We start from the raw sequence: 22,826 nt of genomic DNA on the forward strand, positions 1-22,826 counted from the left end.
AGATTAAGGAGATATAAATTGGAAAGGAAGAAGTCAAGCTTTCCCTATTTGAAGATGACATGATAGTATACATGAGTGACCCCAAAGATTCCACCAAGGAACTGATACAGCTTATAAACACCTTCAGCAACATAGCAGGATGCAAGATCAACTCAAAATATTCAGTAGACCTCCTATATACAATGGACAAGAAGCTGAGAAGGAAATCAGAGATATATCACCCTTTACAATAGCCACAAATGACATAAAATTCCTTGGGGTAACACTAACCAAACAAGTGAAGGACCTACATGACAAGAACTTTAAGTCCCTGAAAAAAGAAATTGAAGAAGATGTCAGGAAATGGAAAGATCTCCCATGCTCATGGATAGGCAGTACTAACATAGTAAAAATGGCAATCTTAGCAACAGCAATCTACAGATTCAATGCAATCCCCATCAAAATACCAACACAATTCTTCATAGACCTGGAAAGAATAATATTCAGCTTCATAGGGAAAAACAAAAAACCCAGGACAGCCAAAAGAATCCTGTACAATAACACAACTTCTGGAGGCATCATGATCCCTGACTTCAAGCTCTACTATAGAGTTACAGTAATAAAGACAGCTTGGTACTGGCATAAAAACCGACATGTGGACCAATGGAATCGAATTGAAGTCCCTGACATTAATCCACACATCTATGAACATATAATTTTTGACAAAGAAGCCAAAAGTGCACAATGGAAAAAAGAAAGCATCTTCAACAAATGGTGCTGGCAAAACTGGATATCAACATGTAGAAGGCTGCAAATAGATCCATATCTATCACCGTGCACAAACCTTAAGTCCAAGTGGATCAAGGACCTCAAATAAATCCATCTACTCTGAATCTGCAAGAAGAGAAAGTAGGAAGTAGTCTTGAATTCATTGGCATAGGAGATTACTTCCTAAATATAACACTAGTAGCACAGACAATGAGAGAAACAATCAATCAGTGGGACCTCTTGAAACTGAGAAGCTTTTGTAGAGCAAAGGATATGGTCAACAAGGCAATGCGACAGCCTACAGAATTGGGAAAGGTCTTCACCAACCCCACATCTGTCAGAGGACTGATATCCAGAATATATAAGGAACTCAAGAAATTAGACATCAAAATGCCCAACAGTCCAATTAAGAAATGGGCTATAGAACTAAACAGAGAATTCTCAACAGAGGAAAATCAAATGGCTGAAAGACATTTAAGTAATTGTTCAACATCCCCAATCATCAGGAAAATGCAAATCAAAACAACTCTTAGATACCACCTTATGCCTGTCAGAATGGCTAAGAGCAAATACACTGAAGGCACCTTATGCTGGAGAGGAAGTGGAGCTAGAGGAACTCTCCTCCACTGCTGGTGGGAATGCAAGCTTGTACATCCACTTTGGAAATCAATATGGTGCTTTCTTAGAAAATTGGGAATCAATCTCCCCCAATATCCAGCTATACCACTCTTGGGCATATATCCAAGGAATGCTCAATCATACCACAAGGGCACTTGCTCAGCTATGTTCATATCAGCATTGTTTGTAATAGCCACAACCTGGAAATAACCTAGATACCCTTCAACTGAACTTTTCTGTGATGTCCCATAGTGGATTGAGCAAGGGGGAGCTGAACAGAAGAACCTTTCTGAGACATCCCATAGTGGATTGAACAAGGGGGAGCTGAACAGAAGATCTGTACTGAGACATCCCTCAGTGGACAGAGCAAGAGAGAGCTGAAAAGTAATGGTTTTCTCCTGAGCTGGAGGAGATTGTTACATTTTTCAATTTCTTAGGCCTGAGAAGCAGAGCTCTGTTAGGAAGGCCCCTTAAGTGGGGGCTGAGCAAACTTCAGCTGTAGCAGCTCTTCAGAAGAGGAGCAGGATTGCTATATCCTGAGGGGATACCATCCCCCATCACACCAGGTATAGCCTGACTTTCCCGAACAGTCCAGATACCTTGACTTTCCTGAACAGTCAGGATACCCTTCCTTGCTGAAGCAGTTCTAGGCCTGACTTTCCTGAAAAGTCAGAAAAACTTTGTTCCAGAGCTAAACAGTCTCCTAGCAGTTCCAGCCATCAGAGCTGTGCTAAACAGCTCCAGGTGTCTGAGACTCCTTCAGGGAAGAGCCGTTTTTCTGAGCAGCTCGAGATGTCTGGGATACCTAGCAGTTCAGCCATCAGAGATGTCCTAAGCAGCTCAAGGTGTTGCCAGTTTCCCAGGTAGTCAGGGCACCTTTCCCAAAGTTGCAAAACTCATGTTTTGGTACCAAAATCTGGGACTAAACCCAGAATTGTTGTGACCAATTTACTTACAATAGGGAACAGCCAAGCATAGTGACATGTGCCTTTAATCCCAGTACCAACCATAGAGATGTGGAGATTTGTACAGACAGGCAGTGACAAGAAAGTGAGGTAGCTGGGCTAAGAGCCAAAGAGAGGACAGAACAGCAAGGCAATAGAGGCATGGGTAAACAGGAAGTAGCTCATTTTTGGAAGTTTTAGAGATGGTGAGGTAAGGTAGCTGGTGCCTATCACTATTTCCCTGATCTCTGAGGCTTTCACACCTATATTTGGCTCTGTGTTTTACATTTTATAAGACTGTTTAGAAATTTGTCTACAATTGGTGCCCAGGTGTCAAGAATTCATTAAATAACCATTGGTGGCTATAGATATAACCAACCATCTTATTAAATAAGAAACACAGAACCAATGCAAAGAAGAAAGCCAAGAGGTCAGAGCTAAGAGCTAAAACCTTACCCTTCCTCCTTCGGTGGTCCTACCTCTCCAAACCAGAGCTACTTCCTGTGTTAAATAAAGTCTTTATATAGAGTTTCTGTTCTGCCTTCTCATTGGTTGTAAACCCAGCCACATGACCACCTCATCATGGGCTGTCTGTATAGACCTCCAGGTTTTCTATGATTGGTATTGAGATTAAAAGCATGTGTATCCAATACTGGCTGTATCCCTGAACCACAGAGACTTACCTAGCTCTGCCTACCAAGTGCTGGGATTACAAGTGTACGCCACCACTGCCCTGCTTTCCTATGGCTTGCTAATCGCTCTGACACCCAGGCAACTTTATTTATTAACATACAAATAACATTTAATACAAATAAAATATCACCATAGGTGGCCTTACAGGCCAGGGGTTACAGCTCCCTGGCTTGGTTGGAGCTTACAAGCCCCCAGGCTTGGCCTTTGCTACAAGCAATCCAGGCTACATGCAGCCAGAGCTACATGTAGGTGCAAGCATCCTTAGCTACAAGCAGCCAAACCGCTTATGGGGATACAGAGCCCCTGTATCAGTCACTGCATGGCTCAGGCCAGAACACATGACTAGACTTTCTTAAGCATTTTTTTCTCTTGGTGGCTAGTACGCTTGCCTCTCTCTCTCTCTCTCTCTCTCTCTCTCTCTCTCTCTCTCTCTCTCTCTCTCTCTCTCCAGATTTTTTGCTGCTACCACACTAGATAGTTGCTTTGAAATTCCCTTGGACTTCTACTTTTCTATGCAGACTTGGTAAGTCCATTAAGATAACTTAAAGAGAGAAACTAGATAAAGGAGAATTTTATCCACATTAAGCCATAAAGTCACTGCAGCAGTAAGCATTTTTTTCCTGGGCCATAAGAGGTGACGTTGAGTGGAAACATTCCAATTTCCACAGTAGAATTCCTTGACCCATAACTGATGGCTAAGAAAGACAGCATACAATACACTGCATCCTGATTCAAAGCATTTACCACCTTCTGAAAGGTAGTGTCACAGCCCTTTGTGCAAACACCACATAAATGGTATCTTACCTGTGAAAAGCCATGTTACCATTATACCATACTTGCTGATAAAGGATGGTGGAGGACACATTAATCTAGTGGTTTCCATGAATATGGGCCTAATGTTGTAAATCTCTTCCTGTGAAGAGAGTTCCTTTGTAAGAAATAATGCTCCATTAGTGTTCTAGTTCCTCCACTGAAAGATGTGTCTTGTTACTGGAGATGACTAGTTTACTCTCCATATCCTGTATTACTAAGAGACTTGGCTAGGGTCACCATCATCTATTCCTGGGAGTTTCCAGTGCTCTAGGTTTCTAGCTCATTGAAGAAATGCCCCCAGATTCCAATTATCTCTCCAACATGGGACTGACCTTAACCCTGTGCATATATGTTACAGTGGTATAGCTTAGTCTTCTTGTGAGAATCCTAACAGTGAGATGAAGGGCTGTGTTTGATTCTGTTACCTGGTTCTTACTTCTGATTGCCTTTCTATTATTTATAGAAGAGGAAGTGCCCAGTCTTACTGAAACTGTATATACCATGACTGATTGATATCCATGGGAGGCCCCCATGTATCTGGAGAGAAACAGGGAAGGAGAATTGGATGGGTATGTTGGGTGAATAGGGACAAGAGGAGGACTTGTGAAGAGAGGAGGGAGGGAAACCTGATTGGGATTTAAAAAGAAAAAAAACAAATAAACACACACACATACACACACATAAACACACACAAAGAAACAATGCATCTGGAATGCCGTGATGGTGTGTAAGATACTCAATTAGGCACTCAATGTTAGTTTTGACATGTGCATTATGCTCTGGATAAACAAATTCATAACAAGAATAAGTAACTCCTTCATTAAGGTGAAAGCATTTTGCTTTCTTCTTTTTAACTTTCTTCCTTTTATTAAAAACAGATTCTTTTCTCATACAATATATTCTGATCAATTTTCCTTCCCTCTACACATATCAGTCCTGTCCACTCTTCCATCATATCGAGATCCACTTGATTTCTGTCTCTCACGTAAAAAGAATGAGATTCTAAGAGGCAATAACAAAATATAAAATAAGATATAATATGCTAAAACAAAAAGCAACATATCATAGAATCTAAGTGACAAAGTCCAAATAGTGTTGTGCATAAATAGCAATCCCTTAAAGACATTCACACAGCATCTAGACATCCTGTTTGGTTAATTCAGTTCCTTCTGCCTTCTATGTTCCTGAAGCACAAATGATGGAGGGTTTTACTAATTTCACGGCCACCTGAACTATTTGAGATGTTTCAGTTTGTCTTCTAATGCACATGACTGAAAAAGAAATGATAATGTTTATCAATCCTCAGATAATTGTCTGTGGGTTTTTATTCACTCTACTATTCTGTCCTTTCGGGAACTTATTAATGTGTTGGAGCATCCACTCATTTACATAACATAATACAACAGACTTTCACTGTGTTAGCTTATCCTGTGAACTAGGAAATAGAACACTGGTCATAACTGCTTCATTTGGTTTATTAGGTGAAGGGTACATTTAGAGGCTATTAAATTATTATGCTTTATACAGAAAAGAGAAGGATTTCTTATCATCCTGATGTTCTCAGAACAGGATAAGTAGCTGGTCAACTCACTGCACTAGGTACAGGTATTTATCAGAACAACACATCTACCCAATTATTTATTGAGGATTAACTAGGACAGCAGAGGTGCAGTCGCTCAAAGCATAGAATCTAAACAGGAAACTTCATGTCGCAGTTAGTTGATCCATTTGGAACTGAATAATTTATTAAGATCATTAATTTTCTCAAAGTGAGAAACAGATTTTGCTGGATGTGGACATTATATTAATATTCATATACAGATGTATCATAGAAGCAAAGAATCTCTGAGACACAGAAACTAAGCAAGGTTGAATCCACTGACTTCCTTTGGTTTGGGAAATCATGATGTCTCAATCATTTTGCTGGGTTCCATCCATCATGGGATTTTGGCCCTTTCTCTACCCACTACACTTGGAATGTCTCCTCTGATGTAGACTGTTAACACGAATCTCAGTTGTTTTCATATGAAAAGTTTCTTGCTTCATTCTTGTGACCAAATTATCCAAAGAGGAGTTCATCCCTGAGCTCTTACTGCCTGTTGTTTTAGATGAAATCCTGGTGCCTACAGGTGCAGAAGAAAATCTATAAACATATTTTCCAGCTTGTTTTCACCTGAACACAGGGCCTCAGATGCATAGCCCAAGGGAAGAAAGAGTTCCAGAATTCTCAGTGGCAGTGGAAGAGGTATAAGAAAGTGTTCACAGTGTGACAGCTCTCTGGGTTACTGTGACAGCCTCACCCATCAACAAAGTTAGAAGCGCATATGGTCACAAACACTTGAGCTAAGTATAAACCTGCTGGACACTGTGAGATCTGGATCCATCAGACTTATGTCTGAGCAGACATGTGTGTTGGTGGGATGTTTTCTTTTGGTTATTATTATCAGGATCTTGTTTAATCACAGTCATGCATATGCCTATACCTCCTCTGAGTGTTATTTCAGAATCAAAGATGATTTTCACCATGAAGGAAATGTAACCATTGGTGTATTTTTCCCAGTTCATACTATGTACACAGGCAACAAAGTTCCACATCCTTATCTGCCACACGTTTACACCGACTTTCACATACAGTAAGTGTTGTTGTTTATTTATGCTGTTTCAAATTTCATGTTACAAATGACCCAGGTGATATGTGTATTCAAGTTCCTATGGTTCTTATTTTTTATCATCAAAACACTCTTCCAATCTAAAATTCCTTATTTAATTGTATGTTACTCTTCATTTATTTTCTATTGTCAATGATGATACATTAAGTTGCTTGTTTGTTTATTGATTTTTGTTTCCAAATATGACAATTGAACTATTGGATTTTCCTTTGCCATCCCTTTGCAGCCACATGTTACTCATATTAAGTCTCAGAGGGAGGATGGTTTTATCAAAGTTTACCTGGCTCTTCAGGACAGTCTAGAAGTCTATTTGTACTCGTGTAAAAAGAGGTGATGCCACCAAAAGTTGTTACTATGGAGGGATTTTATGGTAGAGTAACAAGTTTGCATATGCTAGATACCACTGATTTAGCAGTAAGGATGTCAGATTTAGAAGCTGGAAGTAGTTTCTTATTGTCAAAACAGCTATGTCTGTCTTCAAAGGTTTTTAGTTAAATTAATTATTTACTAATATTTTATTACCAGAACTATTTTTCTCTTTTACATGTCTTTCCATGCATTTCTAACAAGTTTTTAATCTCATTATCATGGATGTGGTCATAATACACAATGACAAGTTTGTGGCCACTTAGGGTTGTTTCTTACTAAGTCAGAAATAAAGTTAAGTTTGTTGTAGGGAAATATTTTTGTTACTACGAAAGAGTAATATGTGTGTCTTTCTCCCTTTCCATTCCTCCCTCAAAATCTTCCATTGTACAATACCTTTCCTAATTTTTCATACAAGCTGGGTACAAGAAGTTTATGTATCTCAAAGCTAAAATTATTTTGTAAGGCTTCTGATTACATCCTTTATTACACTGTGAGAGTGCATATATGTTTTCAAAGAGGGAATATGTCTGCTTTCTAAGGTTCTTTGTCTCTTTTCATGCATAGAATTTTACATGCCCAGAAATGATCATCTTAATTATCAAGATTACAAAACGTATTAGCTGTGGGCAGGAATTTTGCTTCACTACATTGGTTTTTGTGTGGTCTAAATTTTTAAAGAGATTTTACTTTAGGGCTATTATAACTATTCAGATGTTATGATATAAAAACATAGAATTATATATCAATTTCCAGATTAATGTAAGTTTTCTTTTGAGGCAACATGACTTAGTTTATTGAACTGCACATGACACAGACTTTTCAAAGCATTTTTACCAAAATTTTTGTGTTGGTCCCTGCACACTCATGCCTCAGGTCTCACATGCAGTTGAGAGATCATCTGTGGAAGGACAACTTAACCTCCCACCATGTGTGTGTTGACATCAAACTCATCAGATACTCAGTGTTAGGTTTTGGCCCTAGGTGAATCATATTTTTTTTCCATATGTCACACCCTGTTGTACATGGTGCCTGCTATCCTTCCAAATTAAAATTGTTACTGTCTCTAGAAATATACGAGATGAAGAACATGTCTATCCCATTGACTTTAAATTGTGGTTGACTAGATATGTCAAAGTAGATTACCCCAAATCTCCAAACATTTCTTATGTTAATAATGTGACAAAAATCCATGTTTCATATGAATATTATGCTGTACAATTTGGATGTTAGTGGTTTTTCTCCTCTACTATAAATATATGCCATTTTGTGAGCAATTTCACACATCAAAATCATAAAGCATTTCCTCGCAACATATTCTAAAATACTTTTCAGTGGGATGCTTGTTTTAAAAATTTTTACTTCTTCATTTATTTTTGAAATTGTAATGTAATTTGAGTATTTCTCTTTTCCTTTCTTACCACCAAACTTTGGCACGTAACTCTTCTTCCTCCCTTCCAAACTTATGGACTGTTTAAAAAATTATTAATACATAAACATATGTGAGTACATATATATACATATTCCTAACTACAAACAGATCAGTCTACATAAATATACTCCTATGCATAATTTTGAGAATGACCATTTGCTATTGGATATTCTATGGCGTTGCTTTTCCCTGTAGAAGACTATTTCTCTGATTTTTGACATTCTTTAGTTGCCTCTAGTTCTTTGTATAGAAATAAGACCCTATGATCTTTCTCCCAGCCACTTTTGAATATCTATTATTGTCTTCTTAATTCATATCATGTTTAGACAGTCATGTTCATGAAACTTTCAGGATAAGACTTTAATTATAAAATGTCAAAATTTTTAAACAAAAAACCTAACTTGGAATGACCAAGTTTTAGTAACATTGCTTTTTAATAATAGCAATAAATGCTTTTATTTTCTCTTTCAAAACAAATAGTTAAGAGTAACACCATATATATATATATGTATATATATATATATATATATATACATATATATATATACATATATATATACACATTGTATTTTTGGGGAATTGAAAAAAAAGCAATAAAGAGATATAACTATCAATTTTCTGGAGCATAACTCAGATAGCAAAGTCAGATTTCATGTTTTCCCCAATCTATCTTCCTTTTGTGTATTAGCAGTGAAAATATATTGATGCCTATCTATATCATGATTCTGAGATCTTACCTCCATTGCTGCCTGTGGCCTCATAATTGATCTCTTCTTTCCATGAACTGAAGCTCTGTGGCCTCTTCTCATATGGGCACAGCGAACTTTGAATGCTCTGTACATACTTTTATAAAGGTCTATGTTGACTGCATTAATTTATTAGAAAGCCCTTCTTTGGTGTCCATTCTGTTTTAGCCACTATGCTTTGTTTATCCTCACTTTGTATTTTTCATTAGCGTAGAGATCTTATTTGCTAGCTCCCCTTTTCTTAGGGTGTTTCACAAAGAATGTGTAATCTGCCATGGTATTTTACAACACAGCAAGGAACACACATACAGCTAATCAGAGACACACAAGCCCACCTGGTATAAAAATGTTTTTTGGGTTCTCGTAGGAGTACTGATGGCTGTCATTGTTAGCACTATGGGAATTCTTGTAATATTTACCTCAATGTGTCACTTGCAGAAATATATGTGTCTATCTTTCACTGTATTCACATTCAGTAATAATTTGGACCATTTTAGACTGATTTTGTCTAATAAGATTAATAAATATTAAATTATCCAATGTCACTCTCGTATGTAATGTGATTGAATAAATAAATAATGACATCTCTGATTTCCAGTTGAAATTATGCAATGCAGGGACAATAATTCCTACAACACATTCTCAGATTTCTAAACCTTTCAAAATGTCTGTCCATCTTCTACAGCTGTCATCCAGTGACAATATTGCACATCATAAGTTACTAAAATACATTTATGAAGAAACAGAATCTTGTATTTTTATTTCTCACAAATTTTGCCAATTTCTGAAGTTTTTCACATTAATCAAAATTTTTAAAAATTAATGTGCATGAAATATATTAAAATCCAAAATCAATTTTAACTAGTACATAGGAGATAGGATTAAACTTTCTTGTGTATAACAATAGTGAGTATCCGGATCACAACATTTATGTACTTGAGTATGTCATAACTTGCTGTGGGATGGTCTGTATGTCAAGTGTGTTGCTGATTGGTCAATAAATAAATCACTGTTTGGCCAGTGGCCAGGCAGGAAATATAGGCGGGACAAGGAGGAGAATAAAAGTGGGAAGTGGAAGGCTGAGTCAGAGACCCTGCCAGGCGCCACCAGGACAAGCAGCATGTGAAGATGCCGGTAAGCCACAAGCCACATGCCAAGGTATAGATTAATAGAAATGGATTAATTTAAACTGTAAGAACAGTTAGTAAGAAGCCTGCCACGGCCATACAGTTTGTAACCAATATAAGTCTCTGTGTTTACTTGGTCGGGTCTGAGCGGCTGTGGGATTGGCAGGTGAGAGAGATTTGTCCTGACTGTGGGCCAGGCAGGAAAACTCTAGCTACAATAACTTTCCTTGGTTTTGAACACAGCTGAGTGCTCATTCAGAAAATCCTAAAATCATTTTTTTCTTTCTACTTCATTTTTTGGGTTCTGGGCAGATCCTCACTATGCTTCTGTGATATCTTGGGCTCCCTTTCTCTTTCTCTGAAGTCATTTTCCCTGCAGTGTGGCTTCTCCATCTCTGTCTGACCTCCATGTTTGCTGAACTCAAGTACTTAAGCATGGCTGTGTTTCTTCTCTCTCCAATTGTCCTCTTCCAAGAAACTACTATGATGTACTCCAGACCTATCTTTGTGCTTTTTCATTTTAAAAATCTAATAATAAAGCATTCAAGCTGCAAAATACCCACATTTTGGTATCATATATGAATTTGATATAATTTTTGATGTTCAATATATAGAAAAAAAGCAGAGATCTAACAAATACTCATCAGATTTTGTGATTAAAGTCTTCATCCCCTTATCATTGCTTACTGGTTGAAGGCTTTGAGCACCTCTGCTGTCTGTTCATGGAAAATATAACAGGGATGATGAATATAATGTGTTCAGAAGACTACATACATGTAAGAAATTCTCAAAATGCATGCATTGTATGTACACACACATTCAAATCTTTCTGTTAGAAAAGAAAACTTGGTTTCCACTATCTATCTTGGTTTCCACTATTTTTCTTGGTTTCCACTATGAAGGAGTTTTGTTCTCATTTCCCTTCCAGTACATGCTTTTCTATATTTATCATTTTGGTATGTCTGGCTGCTTACTTGTTGGTTTTTAAATGCTTTCATGAATTAATTGAGAACTTAAATACAGTGTATTTTGATTACATTCACTCCTCCCCTAACTCCTTCCATATGTGCTCCTTTATAATAACCTCCTGTTCACCCAATTTGACATTTCTTCTTTTTCCCCAAAGAGTCTGGTCTATGTTGTTGTATTACTCATAAAACTGGAGCCTACTCTGGACTGTGGTAAACCTACTGGAATTCAAAGCTTTGATTATAACCGACTATCAAAAAACCTATCAAGTACAAAACCCCAATGGCTAGTTGTGTGATTTCACACAAAACTCTCTTCTATATGCTTGAAGATTTTTTTTTCTAGCATGACCCTTTGCAGCTCTGGTGCCCCTGATACTATGCATTTGTATCTACAATTACTCTGTTCTTTCTGGAAAATAATTTTCTTTTAATTATCTACAACGTCTGGAGGATCACTGAGATTTCTGTGCCTGAATTCTCTCCCATTGCCCCATTCTCTCCAAAATGATCAGTTAAAGGTCTCTGTTAATTTACACCTACCAGGAGAGGTTTCTGTGACATTAAAATGGATCAATGTTCTCATCTATGGTTTGACAAATAAATTATTAGGAATCATGCTAATTCTATGTCCATTTAGCAGAATAATATTATTATATTCTCCCCTTGGGCTTATGGTCTCTTTTGTGTTTCAAATAACCATGCTATGAATGAATTTCTTCTCATGGAACATGCCCTTGATCCAAACAGAAAATGATATCAATATTCATGTAACATTTCTTTTTCTATTGCATCAGAGGGCATGTCTTATTAGGTCAGTTATTTTTGCATCTTGTAGGGCTCATAAGCAGATGATGTCAACTAATTTTTATTCCTGGTTTAATGTGTACAATTTAGTGTTTAGGGTACTCACCAGAGAAGAACTTTGGAACGTGATTTAAGCCAATAGAAAACCTTTCTTAGCCTGCCTGCAACACTACCGGATGATCAGAATCCCAGGGTAGCATGGAGACTTTCTCAGGATGAGCTTTTAAGTACAAAAAACATGTTCTGTATTAAAATGCAACAGTTAACAAGAACAGTTAGCAAGAATTGGAACTACAGAAGCAAAAAGGAAGTTTAATACATTTAGAGTCTTTCTGAAAACTATGTGTGTTGTTTTCATTTTCATCAGGTGGTGCTGTCCGTTTGCTGAGCTTTACAAACTGAATGGCACTTCCACCATCCAGTCAGTTGTGCTAAGCTCTGGAGGCCTACTAAGGACTGGGGCACTGCTACATTCACCAGTGTTCTCAGGGAATGAGAAGAATCATGACCATTTTAGTTTATGATCCAATCAGAATGAGAGTCAGATGCCCTCCCAGTGCTGATAGCAGAGTAGTTTGCCAGGGGGAGCAAACATTTTCACAACCATGCCAAGAACTTCTCTATTTGTTCCTGATCAGTTTTAATTCAGAAACATGAACTTTTAATGCCTCTAAGTTCTGATCAACCTATCTTCTAAGTTTGGAAACAATTAGAAGAGCCATTGTCTACCAAGTAGTCCCAAAGGCCCAGTAATATTACATATATTATATATGTAATATTACATATGTATATATATTATACATCATCCCATTAGGCTGAATACCAGCTATCAAAATAAGGAGAAGTGTGTAGGTTAAAAATTTGGGATATTAGATTGCTTTGTCCCTAGTAAGTCTCCTAATGTTAATTAAGGCTACCCCCAGTCACTGTAATTATGTCAGTCAATGGGCTGACAGTCTGTTTAATTCATATCCCTATGTAGTATGAGGGCATGGTCTAAGCATAACCAGCAATTCTGGCTGATTTTGGATGGGAATGATATAACTCAATCCCTAAGGTCCGACCTACATAATAGAGACTGATTTCTTAGGTTATTCTATTTCCCAAAGACCACAATCTTTTTAAATCAATCGTTTTAGGACTCTCCAGTTTTACAATGGAAGCCTTCTTGATGCTGGCAACTAGGAGTCAAAGCCACAGGGAATGCATGGAATCATAAACTTTGTATTACTATCTAAAAGATAAACTCTCTAGTCCTTCATTTCTCCAGTACAGCCAAACACTTAAAGTAGGCATCAGCAAGTAAAGGTCAAGATGAGATAAAGGCTGCTGGTCTGTAGTCACATTAGCTAATACCTTCCATGTATCTGTCATCCTCAATCTCCTGTCCAGCCCTGAGAGCAGTGAGGCTTGGACTGTGACCCTGTGTTCGTACCCATAGTGAACAACACAAGATTCAGGAAGAGGTATAAGAGCAGGGAGTGCAAGAACCTGGGGACCAATGAAACCTTATTATTAATGGGCCCATAGTTCAGAGACATTCCATTTGAGAATAGCATCTGTGGCTTCCACTTTCTTTATCTGGGTGTGTGGGTCTGTGATTTAAGGGCACCTACATTCACCACCAGAGGAGTGGAGAGAATGACCTTGTAGGGTCCTTAACAGATTAGCTCTAGTGTCCCTTTGTCTACTCACTTGACAGGGAGGATATCACTCTACTTAAGCAAGGTGAAATTGGTGGTGGACTCAGAAAATGGCTGGGTATCTCAGATAATTCAGTGAATAACCTGTGTGGATAATTGGAAGGCCTTTAGTGACTTGATAAGGGAATGATTAAAGTGTTTTGTCAACTGCTTGTCTCTGAGCCTGGGAAGCAGGTGGGGAATTCTTCCAAATATAATCTGATGGGTATTTAATCCCTCCCTATATGGGGAACAGTAAACTGAGGCACAGTAAAGGAGGAAGCCTATTTATCTTTCTCTGGACTCTAATGAGAATTTTGTTGGAGTTTCATTTGATGTCCTGTTCATTATTTCTGCCAGCTCAGAATTCTGAGGTCCAGATACACAGTGAAGTTTCTGCTCTATGTCTAAAGCCATAGCTAATAATTAAGAGGGTTTGGGTTATGAAAATCAGGATATTGTTGGACCCTTTTGTTAGAAGGAAGCCAAATTGGAGCATCCATTTATGTCTGAGCTTTTTAGTTACTATTTGAACACTTTTAGTCTATGTGGGGAACACTTCTAACCACTCAAAATCGGTATCTTTAAGAAAGTTGCAAGTATTTTTCCCTTCCCCAGCAAGCCAGATCTTGGTTGAGGTCAGTTTTTCCAACGTTTGACAGAGTGTTGTTCTTTCATTTGGATAGCTTCATGGGTGAGGACTCTCTGTTTTCGATTTACTCTAACACAATGCTGGTATATCACTGAGATATGCCATGCTAGTGTCCCGAGTATAGCTATAACATACCTTGGTCTGAACAACTCAGAAAGTTTTGTGGTACCCAGGGGAATAGCCTGGTGAAGGTTTGTTACCAGAATCCAGCCAGTTGTTTCTGAGAGAATGAACTTATCCTCTGGTACCTTCCATTAAGATATAGGTAATGGAGGAATGTCTTTCCATATACTACAAATATGTGTTGCTCTGAGTGGTTGATAAATAAAGTCATTTGGCTTATGGCAAAGCAGCTTAGAGTCAGCAGGAAATTCAAAGAGAGAGACAGGAAGAAGGCAGCGAGAGATGCCAGCAAGCCACTCAAGGAGCAACATTTAGTGGGATGCGGGTAAAGCCACAGAATATGTGGTGATACATAGATTAACAGTTATGGGCTAATTTAAGATATAAGAGCTAGGTAGCAAAAACCTTGAGCCATAGACATGCAGTTATAATTAATATACACCTCTGTGGGATTATGGGGCGATGCAAGTGGGAGAGATTTGCTCCAACTGCCATCAGGCCAGGACATAGGAAATATCCTGACTTCATATAGTTTTGTACTGACCATTTTTCTTTACCCTGCAGTCTCAGGTGGCACCAAGTAGTATGTGTCACCAGAACATCAATAAGTTTTAGTGTCATCTGTCAAACAGTGAGTTAAACTGTGTGCACATGGAGGACAGCAATTTCTAGGGGAAGCCACATAGCCCCTTGGAGGGCCAAGATTTTTAATGTCCTTTTTTTTCCAGCAGTGAGAAGCCATCTTTCTCTATAGATCACACAGTTGACATACCTACTTGTAAAGTCATATCAACTGATGAGTCATGTATATAGAGGTGGAGTTTCCTTTTCCCCATATGAGATACTGGACTAGATCAATCAGTTCCTCTACCTGGGATGAGGTTCCTGGTTTAGGCACAAATAATTTTATTAAAAGTAAGTATTGCATCTCCCACGTTCCTGGTTTCATCTTTCATCTGGTGATAATCTTGTATGAGCACCTGTAGGTCATCATCAGGCAAGCAGGATAGCTGGATTGATGACAAACTGAACTCAGGTTGCGGCCAGGAGTAGAGTCTTGTACTGTGTAAAACAGTCCTTAAACAGTTGATGATTTTTTTTCCTCAGTAGAAGACCTCATTTTCCTAGACACTATGTGTATCAGATCTTAACACATTTAACTTGATTGCATTCTTTTATTAAGCTAGCAGTACTCTTCACATATATTTGACAGATAGGCCATCCTATGGCTACAGGGTCCAATAATTTGGACTGATGTATCACAGGGATTTTCCAGGGTCCCAACATTTGGGAAAAGCCCCCTTTGTCTTTGGCAATGAAAATGTTTTGAGGCCTCTGGAAGTTCTAGGGCTGGATCCAAATTCAGAGATTTTTATTTTTTAAAGTTTTCCAGAGAGGGTTTCTCTGTGTAGCTTTGGAGACCAGTCTGGCCTGGAACTCACAGAGATCCACCTGGCTCTGCCTCCTGAGTGCTGTGATTAAAGACATGAACCACCAGGTACATTCCTCAGGTATGTTTTTATTCAATCTCTGCAGGTATAATTTTAAAATACACCAGTTGATTCTGGTCCTGGTATTTGCCATTGAGGAGATCAACAGGAACCCTCATCTTTTACCAAACATATCTCTGGGATTTGACTTCTATAATGTCCCATACAGTGAGAAAAATATTCTTATGAATGCTCTGTTTTGGCTCACAGGCCTGAGTAATCTTCACAGGCTTCACTGTAATTATAACTGTGTAAAGGAGAGGAAGTTAATTGCTGCAATAACAGGACCATCGTGGGCAAAATCTGCCCATATTGGGACACTGCTTCAGCTCTACAAATTTCCCCAGGTGAGGAGGTGTATAGGATAAAAATGCAGATCTCCTTTGCTGACATTTCAGGTGTGTCCATAAGTAAAAAGGTATATTTGGATTAGTTAGACATCAATGACAATTTTCCAGACAATTGGATATTGACCTCTATTTCTGTCACTGCGAAAAGAAGGGGGAGTTGGAGTAGACAAAGAGGATTAATAAAAATAGAAAATAGGCCAGTCATTTACTGAAAACATCTCTCACAGAAATTTGCCTTTAAAATCAGGGTGAATCCATCATTGTGCTAACCATTTCCATCTGTTTCTGAGGAACAAGGATTGTGCATAATGCCATTGTTCTTTCTCTTGTTTCCATTTTTTTTCTCTTCAGCTCACTGTTGGTCCTTTTGAGCCTATCTTCAGTGACCGAGGTCAGTTTACTTCTCTCTACCAGATGGCCCCCCAAGGCACAACTCTGTCTCTTGCCATGGTCTCTTTGATGCTTCATTTTGGCTGGACCTGGGTTGGGCTGCTTATCCCAGATGATCACAGAGGGTCTCAGTTTCTAGCAGATATCAGAGAAAATATGGAGAAAAATCAAGTCTGCATAGCTTTTGTTGAAGTGATTCAAAGCACCTGGAACTCATTTTCATACAAATACTGGAAAAATCTTGGCATCATCCAGGAAACATTGGCCAATATTGTCATCATTTATGGTGACAATGATTCACTACAAAGTTTAATGACAAATCTAGGGCAACAGATTTTGACGAGTAAAGTCTGGGTCATGACCTCTGAGTGGGATGTTACTAACATCGCTGATTATTTCTTGCTAGATTCATTCCATGGAAGTCTCATTTTTTCACAACACCATGAGCAGGTGGCTGAATTTAAAAATTTTATCCAAACAGTTAATCCTTATAAATACCCAGAAGACAATTACCTTCCTAAATTGTGGTTTTTGTTCTTCAAGTGCCCATTTTCACAGCTTGATTGTCATCTTTTGGAGAACTGCCAACCCAATGCTTCCTTGGAATTACTGCCTAGACATATTTTTGACATGGTAATGAATGAAGACATCTACAATACATACAAGGCTGTATATACTGTGGCCCACAGTCTCCATGAGATGAGCCTTCATCAAACACAGATGCAACAATTTGGAAATGGAGAAAAAATGGTGTTCTACCCCTGGCAGGTAATATCCCTTCCATTGTATAAGAGCATCAACAATGTGAAATTTTGATTCTTCAGAGCCACCAAATTAGGTATTACATATTTCAGTATTTTACATATAGTATATACATATTGTGTGAGTGTGTGTGTGTGTGTGTGTGTGTGTGTGTGTGTGTGTGTGTGTATCCATCCACAAGAGATTCTTCATGTGTTATCCTATCTTACACCTCAGTGCAGATCTTTCTATTCATGTTGCTAAGGAATAAGGAGCTAGTGGCAAAGAGGAAATGATTTTAATGAATATAACAATTGTGTCACAAATAGCTGCACATTTTGTCACTGTAATGATTACACCAGAAACCTAATAATTTTCTCAGTGAAACAATGTAAGCTCATTATCCCAAGCTATTAGTACATAAATGATTTCTTTTAACTGCTATGTTGTCATAAGTACCCACATTTTACTCGATGAACTTTGGGATGAACCCTGTGTGTACATGGGTGTAGCTTTCTTTTAAAGAAATTGAGATTTTCTTCAATCAATACTCACCGATTCCATTCCTAAGTTTGTATAGAAGATGTTCTTGAGGATGACAGTTCCTCAGATGTAGAATTGTATCCTATTAACTTAGATCACCATTGCTGTCTTTCAATGATAGCTACATTATTATTGTGTCCTACACCACAGATAATGAACATTGAGAGTTATTCTATAATCCATTGGTGGTCAAATTCTCAGACATACATTAAAACATACTCTTGCATCACTTTCAGCTTCATCCTTTCTTGAAGAATATCCATGTGGAAGCCAACATGGCTTTAGAATGGAAACAGAATTTAAATGTTGATAAGTATGATATTCTCAACTTTTGGAATTTTCCAAAGGGTCTTGGACTTAAAGTGAAAGTAGGAATTTTTTTGCCTAATGCTCCCCAGAGTCAACAGTTGACTTTATCTGAGAAGATGATACAATGGCCAGAAAGATATTCAGAGGTGGGTTATATATTATCTCAATGCATTAAACTTATTATAATAATACTGATATATCCTCAAGTATAAAAACTTCTACTTTGGAAATTAAATCCCTGCATCAAACTTGTCCCTTTCTCATTATGATCCAAACTATCTAATAATGGGATAATCCTCAGACCAATTTTGTATAGATCACAGATGCTCAAATTCCTTTCTAATTTTATAAGAATAAAACTTGCAAGTTAATTATGTGATATTAAAAATATTATTGAGACTTTCAATTAACCATGAGAATTTGTTAACTTTGCTCCATTTTCTCTCAGATTCCTCAGTCTGTGTGCAGTGAGAGCTGTGGTCCTGGATTCAGGAAAGTTTCCCTAGAGGGCAAGGCTGTTTGCTGCTATGATTGCACTCCTTGTGCAGACAATGAGATTTCCAATGAGACAGGTAAGAATAAATCTTACAGAAATGGTTCCACATTTCTGCAGGATTCTGCATTATCTTAAACCTGAAAAATATCTAGTAGAAGTCAGAAAAATTTATTCCTTCTCTAATTTCGGGTATGAAATGTGCATCACCATGTCTTGAAATAGTGCAGAGTAGGCATAGAAATTTATAATTGATTTACATTTATGATCAACTTCAGCTATTGTTTCCTCCAAGAAACCACTTTTCTCTGTACTAATCAATATGCTTTAATTCCCCACATAATTTGACACATAGTAACAAAGTACACAAATTGGATTTTTTCCTAACTGTATTTCAATAATGATTAAAACTCACCTAAATGTAGGATAGGTTATTTTAAAAATGATTCTTCCCAGCAAGAACAGATAATTAGCAATTTGTGTTTGATATCCCCAGTCTATAATTATTGACTGTACACCATAACTAAAATTTCAAATTTCCTTAATGAATAGGATTTTGTCCATTTTTATTCTCCAATTCTTATTAACAGTATATAAAACAATATCCTCAAAGCAGTTCCAACGGTCTGTTACTGAGAGTTGTATCAAGACCTAAGAGCTGCGATGGAATATAGAATCTCCATTTAGAAGAAGAGGTCATGAACAAATTCACAGCATGTTTCATTGGGAAGAAAATTCTTTAAAAGCTAGTATTTCCATACTACTAAATTTGTGACCAAGTTTACTTAAATTTTGAAATTTTTTCTATTCTTTGAGAATTTCATACTATGTGTTTTGATCATATTTATATCCTCTAAAATCTTACACTTTCCTACCTAACTTCTTTTCTCTCTTTAAATAAAATAAAAAAAACTCATTGAATTCAGTTTCTGCTACCTAAATACTCTTTGGAGTGTAGTCCCTGATAGAATATGGACTAATTCCTACATTCTTAAAGTTTAATGTGTCTTCCCCTTATTACAGCTATGAGGTCAAATAGCTTCTCAGTTAAGTGTAGTACTTTATGCCAACTCTCCATACATAATGATATTTGTTCTGCCCTGAGGTTTCACATGTTATATGCATGATATCAAACCTCAAATTTATATATTCAATTGCCCAGTTGTGTCTGGAAGTTTCTATTCCCTTGAAGTATTTCATGACCTCTGATTTTTATACTCTTTTTGCAAATTCTTTCATGATTTTCTCACATTGAGATGTAAAAGACTGTGCCCTCGGGGTTGGGGATTTAGCTCAGTGGTAGAGCGCTTGCCTAGCAAGTGCAAGGCCCTGAGTTCAGTCCTCAGCTCTGGAAAAAAAAAGACTGTGCCCTCAAGCTGTTATTCAAAAGAAACACACTTTTAGTAAATATGCATGCACACATTCACACACACACACACACACACACACACACACACACAGACTGGAGTTTTTATTACATGTATCATGTGCCTTTAGTAAGGAATGGAGTTATACATGTGAGTTATCCATTAAAACTTAGAAAACTGAAACAAAATGAACATCTCCACATAAAAGAGATGGAAATAACAGAGCCTGAGCTTATACCTTGAAAGTAGGTCTGAAGAACAGATACAACAGTGTGTCACAATAGCTGAAGGAAACATTATTTACAAGGTATATAGAAATAAGTTTTATTCTACTAAAGTGAATTCAATAATATGCTAATAAAATTGGTCAAAAAATAATAATGAAATCTGGTAATGAGTTTTTTTTAAATCATACAAAAAATGACAGTGGCAATCTGGCGTGCATAAATCACTGTTCTTGTACCTCAAATACAAGATTATGAATTTTATGAATTTTCAAGAGCAGAATATTATAACGCTGTTTTATTTCATACCCTAAAACTGTCTCAGTACTTCTGACCTTTCCCCAATAGGAATGATGACTATTCACTAGTGCAGTAATCAAGCCTGTTACAACATAGTAATGCCTATTCAGTAAAGCTTCCACAGAGAAGAGTCAATATCAGAAAACAGGAAGTATTTTATAATGATAAGAAAATTGAGACCCTATGTATAAGAAGTGTATTTTATGAAAATAATTTCAAGAGCATACTCCCTCTTTTGCACTCTTCAAATTAATAATGTGGTATGACTTATGATGTGGTTTCAGAAATAAAGAATGTTTATGTATTATGATTCAGTATTCAAACAACTTCCAAAAGCGATACACCAATAGCACAAGAGGCTTGAAGGTATATCAGAGAGAAAAGTGTAAGGTGTGTTTAATTTATATCACTATAAAGAAGAGGGGTTTTATGAGAAGCTACTAGTAATTGATACTACTACCAAAAGAGGAACATCACTTTTTCTTTAATGTGGTGGATTCTGAAATGTTGCCCATATTCCAGGTGATGCCCCCATAATATGTAAATACTAGCATCACTGAATAGACTCAGTGAGTATTAAAATGTAAAAAGAAGAGACAAGAGAGCACATTAAGTTGGGAAGTAAAAGTGGGTGAAGTTGAAGAATGGAGCAAGAGGAAAGAGGGCTGAGTTGGCTCAACACACTTTATAAGTTCACATAAATAATAACTGAAATATAAGATAAGGAAGTTGAGTGGTATAAATATGAAAATGTTCACTACGGAATTTGTGTTTCTTTGTCCCTGAGAAAAAAGAAAAGTGATGTAGATAGCAATTCTGTCAAAAAGTACAGAAAAATGGCTGAGAATAAAAGGGATAACTTCAGCTTGGATTAAATCTCACCTTCATTTCTGATCAGATATGGAAAATTGCATGAAGTGTCCAGAGAGTCATTATGCAGAGACAGAGAAGAAACACTGCCTCCAGAAAGCTGTGAGTTTTCTTAACCATGAGGACCCCTTGGGGATGTCTCTCACAACCATAGCTCTGTGCTTCTCTGTACTCACAACTGGGGTTCTTGGACTCTTTGTGAAGCACAGAGACACTCCAATTGTCAAAGCTAATAATAGGACCCTTAGTTACACATTGCTTATCGCACTCACTGTCTGTTTCCTCTGTTCCTTGCTCTTCATTGGCCATCCAAACACCACAACCTGTATCCTGCAGCAGATCATATTTGGAGGTGCTTTCACTGTGGCTCTTGCCACTGTGTTGGCCAAAGCTATCACTGTGGTTATTGCCTTCAAGGTTACTTTTCCAAGGAGAGTGGTGAGGTGGTTAATAATATCAAAGGCTCCGAACTTCATCATCCCCATATGTACTCTGATCCACCTTGTCCTCTGTGGAATCTGGCTAGGGACCTCTCCTCCCTTCCTTGACCAAGATGCTCATGTTGAATATGGGCATATCATTATTTTGTGTAACAAGGGCTCAGATTTTGCGTTCCATGGTATACTGGGATATCTCTGCTCCTTGGCACTTGGGAGTTTTACTATGGCTTTCATGTCACGGAATCTTCCAGACACATTCAATGAAGCCAAGTTCCTGTCATTCAGTATGCTGGTGTTCTTCTGTGTTTGGGTCACATTCCTCCCTGTCTACCACAGTACCAAGGGGAAGGTCATGGTGGCTATGGAAGTCTTCTCTATCTTGGCTTCTAGTGCAGCCCTCCTTGGCTTCATTTTTGTCCCTAAGTGTTATATTATCTTACTAAGGCCAGATAAGAACTCAGTTCATCATATCAGGAACAGGCCACATTCTAGAAGGAATAACCCTCTCAAAACCTAGTTCAAAACTCAACTGTTCTCATATGAAGACATAAATTTCAAAGATGAAGTCCAGTTGATCTCTACTGAAAATATGTGTTATGCAATTAGAGTATAGGTTTTATTCTTTGTGCTTTTACATGGTCATCTGCTTACAGGAAAATCTCTGTCTACAGTCATCTAATTGTCCTAGAGCCTCTTTATACTGGAGCTATTGGAGTTATCCACACTTGAAATCCAGGTTGTATTTTCATAACAGCAGGACCTCAGTATGTATCTGGGCTTGTCTGAAACCTTCTATGAATATCATAATATTTTGAACGCATAGAGATATACCTGCATCTGCCTGTGCTCTTCTGAAATGGACAGCTTTACACCACCTTTTCTGGGATTAAAGATGGCCAGTCCCACCACCCCACCATATTCT

The 22,826-nt window shown here is 37.6% G+C and overlaps 1 protein-coding gene across 1 annotated transcript; it reads left to right on the forward strand.

Annotated features, from left to right (window-relative positions):
• Window positions 1–2,512: 2,512 nt before the first annotated feature.
• LOC128124288 (vomeronasal type-2 receptor 116-like) lies at window positions 2,513–22,421 on the forward strand. Its single transcript, XM_052760450.1, has 7 exons — window positions 2,513–2,520; window positions 6,281–6,448; window positions 15,924–16,224; window positions 16,579–17,385; window positions 18,138–18,356; window positions 18,659–18,782; window positions 21,493–22,421. The coding sequence occupies exons 1-7, from the start codon at window positions 2,513–2,515 to the stop codon at window positions 22,419–22,421; spliced, it is 2,556 nt and encodes an 851-aa protein (XP_052616410.1).
• The last annotated feature ends 405 nt before the right edge of the window (window positions 22,422–22,826 follow it).

This window comes from Peromyscus californicus, unplaced genomic scaffold, assembly GCF_007827085.1.
Source record: "Peromyscus californicus insignis strain IS unplaced genomic scaffold, ASM782708v3 Scaffold_4__1_contigs__length_199733344, whole genome shotgun sequence".
NCBI lineage: Eukaryota > Metazoa > Chordata > Mammalia > Rodentia > Cricetidae > Peromyscus > Peromyscus californicus.